The sequence below is a fragment of the Amaranthus tricolor genome, chromosome 2 (assembly GCF_026212465.1).
Source record: "Amaranthus tricolor cultivar Red isolate AtriRed21 chromosome 2, ASM2621246v1, whole genome shotgun sequence".
Taxonomy (NCBI): domain Eukaryota; kingdom Viridiplantae; phylum Streptophyta; class Magnoliopsida; order Caryophyllales; family Amaranthaceae; genus Amaranthus; species Amaranthus tricolor.
The window spans coordinates 36,035,767-36,043,068 of NC_080048.1; the positions used below are offsets into that span (position 1 = coordinate 36,035,767).

General features: G+C 29.5%; 1 protein-coding gene across 1 annotated transcript; it reads left to right on the forward strand.

Moving 5' to 3' along the window:
- Positions 1–2,665: 2,665 nt before the first annotated feature.
- On the forward strand, positions 2,666–4,816 carry LOC130806868 (GATA transcription factor 12-like). Its single transcript, XM_057672095.1, has 2 exons — positions 2,666–3,006; positions 3,604–4,816. Exons 1-2 carry the CDS (start codon positions 2,803–2,805, stop codon positions 4,285–4,287), a joined length of 888 nt encoding a protein of 295 aa, XP_057528078.1. The 5' UTR covers positions 2,666–2,802; the 3' UTR covers positions 4,288–4,816.
- Positions 4,817–7,302: the final 2,486 nt, after the last annotated feature.

Here is a 7,302-nt window from a genome sequence, read left to right on the forward strand (position 1 = left end):
AATTTAATAACTATTCATTCATGTAGATTTTTTTGCAATCTCAATCCTTATTGTTGATATTTGTTTAATAACATTGGGATCAAATATACAAAATTTAATTTCTATGAGGTGTTTTACTAATTCATACGAGGTGTTATTTATATGTTCACCTAGTTATTTTTATTTTATTTATATATTTTATGTAGTCTAATTTTATGTTTAAGGGCCAAGCTTGAGTGGTTAGATATAGGCCTGAGGATTCACTTTCACTCAGTCCTTTTTATTGCAGTCTGAGGGTTTTCTTAGGATCTTTCTCGAGCCAAAGACCTCTTTGGCCGCATCCTCTTTTTTTTTATGGATATGGATGATTTTCTTAGGATTCACCTTTCATCCCCATACCCTGATCATAGTTTATATGAACAAGATACATTGGGAATGATGATGATGATGATACAGGGGCAGATCTAAAGTTTAGAGTCCTAAGTCCACCAACAAATGGATAAAATTTTAAGAGATTTTGCGACAATTTCGACAAAGTTTCGTTCGTAAAATAAACAATAATTTTTTTCATCCCAGTAAATGACATGTAGAAACACAATAATCTTAAGTTAAAGCCACAATAATATTAAAGCGATCAACTAACATCATTCTCGTGTTAAATGGTTGCAACCAAAAAGATTAATGAAGTTTAATTAACGTCATTCTCACATAATGAAAACAAATTCTAACAAACACATTCTCTACCCTCATTATTTTGAATATTTCTATATCAAGAACATTAACAGACACATTAAAAGATAAAAACAAAAACATTCAAAAAGATGACACTCTAAACAAGTTCAAAGAACATTTTAACAAACATAACACTTTAAAAACATTAATCAATTAATGTCTAATAATGACAAAGATTAAAGAAGAAATATAAGCAAAAAATTTAAAATTTTAAATCATAATGTCTAGCAAGATTGAAGAACATTAACAATTACTTCCTTTGCCCCTCTCATTTTACTTTACACCTAGCGTAAAATAAGTAAAAATAAGTGGAAAGAAAATTAAGTTGGAGAATATGATAAAAAATAAACAGAGGATATAAATTAGAGATTAAGATAGAAAGATATTTTGTTGAAATTTGTGGACGAGATTAAAAATATATGAATGAGACCATTGTCCAAAACGAAAATGGAGCAAAAACTTGTTTTCTTTTTGAATTTGCATGGGGCACGTGCCATCGGAGGCTCCCATGTAGATCCGCCTATGTGATGATATGAAGTGTTTTTTTGATTAGAACTATTATTAACCATCTCCTTGAACATTATTTTGGAAAATGTCAATTAAATTTGCAAACTTTTTTCAAAATAGGATTAAAGCTAGTTTTAGAAAACATTTTTGGTCAATAAATGAGAAAAATTAAAATAAGTGAACTTATATTGTATAATATTTAGAATATATAGTAAAATGAAATAAATAAACACCATACAATACAAGAAGAAAAAGTGGAAGCCTAAAGTAGCAAGTCAAGCATTTTGCATTGAAAGTAAAAAAAGAGGAATAGCATTGCGACGTTTTTGCAGAATTGATTGTTACAAGCAAACTAACTAAATTTAATTAATCATCACAACCTTAAGTTAAGTAATTAAAAGCAAAAATTAAAAATAAAATCACAAACATAATGGTAATAAGTATTAATTAAATTAATCCCAAGGTTCCCCAGACAAAGAAATTGAACATGAACGTACAACTGTAGCCAGTTTTAGTTTAATTAATTTAACACTCCAGCTAGTATTACCTCTTTTCATTATTCACTTGAATTCACTGCTGATAATGATAATAAATTAATAATAATAATATTAATATTATATCTTTTTAGTAAAATTTACGCTATTCATCAATCATTCTATATTTGTATTAGCATATCTCTACCTTATAAGCTAAAACACATTGCTAGAAAATCTTCTTTTATGTAGTCCGAATGAAACACTTGTTATAAGGGTGAAATGGAAAATACTCGATCAATGGCCTGAATTGCAGAGAATATCATAAAGAGAAAAATTTCAGTTGTTTCAGTGATTTTGTTTCATTTGGCTTGGGCATTTTTGTGAAGACAATTATTGCACTCTTAACTTCAATTACAAAAAGTTGATATTAATAATAATCCTTACATTGAGACAAATCAAACAAGAGTCACTACAACAAATTAAACTTTTTGCGATGTTGAATTTAGTGGCATTAAAAAATGTCACTGATTTATATTTTTAGTGTAATAATTATTGTTTTTATTTTAACTTCTACTATAAAGTGATTTAGCGACACTTTATTTGGTCTTTAGTGACATATATAATTGTTACTATAATCTATAGTGATTTTTTTATTATACTGCTAAAGGGTCTAATAAATGTCACTAAATCCTCTATATATGGCGTATTAGAAACTTAAAGTAGCGATATTTAAATTAAATGTCGCTAAATATATCTCACTAAAAGCAAATTATGTTGCAGAGAATGAACTGTTAGTACTTAGTAGTGTTAAAAAATCAAATGAAACAAACATTGCAAAAGAGAGTTTAATAATATATAAATAATTTATTAAAAAAATCAAATAAATAATAATATAATTTAGTAGTGTTACAATAATAGATAAATAAAAAATAAAAATTGGACCCCCTTTATAACACCCTTAAAATCTCCGACACTCATCTCCCTCACCATTCACAACTCACAACCTCTCTTCATTCTTCCCCCACTTTCCCCTCACTCACTCTTTACTTATACAACAAACAAGACTTTCTCCATTAATTCTAAAATTGAAAACAAGAAAAACATTAAAATGGAAGGCTCTGATTTCTTTGTTGAGGATTTGCTTGATTTATCCAACGGAGGAGATGAAATGATGACCGACACTTTCATTGATTCATTCACTGGTCATTCTACCGATTCTTCTTCTCTTACACCTGTTTCCGATACCTGCAATTCTTCTGTTTCTCCTTCTTTTCCCGAAGCTTATTTTTCCGGCACCGACATTTGTGTTCCGGTATGTGTATCATCGTCTCCGCTTTTCGTATTTAATATCGTGATCAGCTCATTAAACCATAATAATTTATGCTCAAACTTTTTACCACCTTTTTAAGACTTATATAACTCTTGAGCATATTTATGTTAATTAATATTTGAGGCAATATAACACTCAGTTCGATTCTATTAATTTCTGTTACTTCAAAGAGGGAAATAAGTTTAATAAGAGTGCAAAAAAAAAATGAAACAAATTAAACCCATTAATATTATTATTATTATTATTATTATTATTATTATTATTATTATTATTATTATTATTATTATATAATATCAACTTTTTTATCACCTTTTTATATTTTCAAAATAAATTTTATAAGTTTATAGTGACATACTTTTAAAGCTAAACGCCACAATTTGTATAGAAATGAATGTTATTAATTTTATTCTTAATTTGAAAAATTAAGAAATTTTTATTTAATACTCAATTATAATTTTTAATTTAAAGTTCAAAAATCTACAATTAATTAAATTTATAGTGTAAAGGATTATTAATTGCTATTACTCCAATAATTGTGGAAAGTTTAATTGATTGATTGGTTTGTTTATGTATGGGCAGTATGATGATATGGCTGAGTTGGAATGGCTCTCAAATTTCGTAGAAGAATCCGATTTGCACAAATTACAATTCATTCCTACTAATGTGTCTAACCAGCCCGGCCCATTACAATCCGGGCCGAACCCACCGACAAATGTCCCCGCTAAGGCCCGAAGCAAGCGGTCCCGCATTGCCCCATGTGATTTTTCAACAAGGTTACTCATTGTTTCATCACCTTCCCCTGCCACATCCTCCTCCGAGACCGGGCTGAATCCAAGCCCAGGCCCAAAAAAGCAATCATCGAAGCGTAGAGAAAATGGTGCTGGGCCCGAGTGTGGGCCCGGGGAAGTGCGAAGGTGTCTACATTGTGCGGCCGAGAAGACGCCCCAATGGAGGACCGGGCCCATGGGTCCGAAAACATTGTGCAATGCGTGTGGGGTTCGATACAAGTCGGGCCGGTTAGTACCAGAGTACCGGCCCGCAGCGAGTCCCACATTTATATCCACAAAGCATTCGAATTCGCATCGAAAAGTAATGGAGCTCCGAAGACAAAAGGAGGTCCATAGACATCACCATCAACATCATCATCAACAACAACAACAGTTTATTGGTAATGGTGGAAATCATATTATGATGGCTGGTGGAGAAGATTATTTCAATTATCATCATTATGTGGGAGGAACTGATTACCGGCAAATGATATGATACTTCAACAATTTTCACTCTAATTTGGGTTTTAATTTTTAATTAGTGTTACTAATTTTGATTTTAGATTGGACTTTTCTAAAATTATTTTTGTTATTATTTTTCACCTCTTTTTGACAATTTTAGATAATTGAGAAAATTTTTAATAGGGTTTATTAAATTATTTTTTTTGCAATAGTATATTAAAATGTCCCTTTTCCTTTATTTCATTTTCAATATGGGAAAATAAGTAAAGTAGAGTGAATTAGAAGCAAGACAATACAAGTGATGGAAATTGTCATTAGAGACCTTAGTACTCATGTAATTGGAGATTAGCTTAATTTCTCTATTTTTTATCATAAATTCAAAGTTTTAGAATTTTGTAACTTTTCTTCTTAATTGATGACAAATTAAGAGTCTAATAGAAGCTAAGGCACGAACCTTCGCTCTTTCTCATAAATTTAATTATTAAATTAAAATATGTATAAAATTACCCTTTCTGTATTATGGGGCATGTAATTAGAGGTTATAAAAAAACATTAAGAGTATATTTTTATATTATGTGTGCAAGTAAATTTACTACACTTCTAATTTAAGATTAAGATGTGAGAAAAAATAGTAAAAAGTTATTTATTTCACACATGGTTCTCAATACATGATAAAAAAAACCCAAGTATAAGATAATACGTAAATTATTCAAGAGTAATACTAGAGCTAAAATAATTATGTATTGACTTAACTATTAAATATTTTTTATTTCACCTTTGTAAAAATACTTCAATTTACATTAATAAGAATATTAATTTCTCTTTTTTTTAGAGGATTTTCTAACTTTCCTCAAAATGGACTAATCTAGAGATCATAATTGGATGGTAGCTTTAGATAGCAAGTACTCGAAACAATTAAAGTATATCACTTTTTGATATTGATCGTTAGTGTTATAATTTTATAAGGATGTTGAACAAATTTATAGATAATAATTAAAGATGAATGTGGAACAATATATTTATCGATCATCATCGTATTCAGTGTATCTCACTCATAAAAATCATGCTCAATAGAATGTAGGTGAACATGATTAAAAATAGCAATATAACAAATTTTCTAAAGCACATAAAAAAGGAAAAATGTAGTAAAACCCGAAAAACAATAAAAACTAATATAATAATAAGATTGGTGTTCCCATGAATGAAAAGTAAGAAGTATAACTTGAATTGTAAGTATGAAAATGGAGTAAATAGGAGGCATTAAAAAGGTTCCTTAGGGAGGGGAAGTAGACGAGGAGGAGGTACTCGGAAGCCTTTAAATCACATGCGGCTGTCCCAGTTTTGACTTTTTATCTATCAAAGCATATTGCAGACTGCACACTACCGTACAGACTACAGATATTAATTTAAGTGTTTATTTTTTCAAAAATAATTAAAAGAATCTATAATGCATAAATAGTACTTCCTTCGTTGGCTTCTGATGTTTTTCCGATGAATGATTATTTTACGATATGAAAATATGGAGCTTATATATTAATAATTCTATTAGTTGTGCTATTAATCTCTTTATGAGACCGTCTCACACAAATATTTGTGTTTCACGATAAATATTCTATTTGAGAATTGAAAAACTTGTATATTAATTTTATTGGATATTGTATAGAATTTTATTTATTTATTTATTTATAATTTTTTATGAAATGTATTCATAGGCATTGAAAATTGAACACAAACATACTTTAATTGGTTTCAATTTAGGTTTGTGGGATATGTATGGGTCGAGTTCAGGTTACAATCTATGCGTTGTCGATCTGAGCTTGGGTCATGATGTGTGGGATGGAATTTGATCATTCTGACCTTGTTTGAATTGTTCAAGCTCGATTTAAGTTATTAGAGCATGGTTTGAGCTAATTAATTTAGGTTTGATGTTATTTGTTTACTCGATTTGAGCTGTTTAAGTTTGATTAGACTTATTTGGGCCGAACACAAAAGATTTGGATTATTTGGACCAAAAGCCCATTTGGGTAAAGATTGAGCCATGGCTCGACCATGGGCCCATTTTAGGCTATGGCCCCTTAAGCCTATGAGTTTCATATTGTGAAACCTCTTAATGATTTTAATAATAAGAGTTTGTCTTATATGGATTTAGTGTACACTACGCGTGAACCTAGTTACCAACCTTAAAATTAATGAGAGTGAGTTACAAATAGAGTGGAAAGTGAGGATTGTGACTTGTGAATGGAACATTACAAAAAGGTTCATAATAAAAATAGTATGGACTATTTTAGCTTCTATAAATCACAACTAAGTTAGTCTAAATAAAATAAATAATAGAATTAGGGAGGAGATACCATCAAAGAGTCTTTCAAGGCATTATCATGTACTTCTATATGTTTGAGTAGGGTCGAATAAAGTTTGTTTTAAACCACAAATTAAATCGGACTAAATCATACTCTAGTACTTGGTCTGGTCTACGGTCTTAACGGTCTGGTCTGATTTTTTTTAAAATAATTATAATTTACAGTCAGGTTTCAATTTTTTATTTTTCAAACTAAACCAGACCACAAGTTGTACTATAAGAACTATTACAAATAATTATATTTTGTGATAGTAGGTGAAAAATATTTTCATAAACACATACTTCCTCCGTTCCATATTAGTTGCAACATTGGCAAAAATGACACTGTTTATTCACCACTCTTAATTTGTGATTAGTTTTTAATCTATAAGTTAAAATATAGTCAAGTGAGATCTTGTTTGATTCGTCTCATTACAAAGATTATTAAATTTCAAATTTTTAGAATTTTTTATTATACATAATTAGAGATATTAAGGATTGAATTAGTTCATTAAACTGCGTGAAAAAGTAAATATTGCAAGTAAATTAAAACGGAGGAAATATTAATTTGAAAAAATATATAAAAAGACCGTTGACCAAAACAGACTAAAATGTCAACCCGGTCTGGAAGTATTCTAGACCAAAATTTTTTGTTTAGTTTAATTGTGGTATTGGAGCAGACTAAATCGAACCGTGTGCACACTTATACTT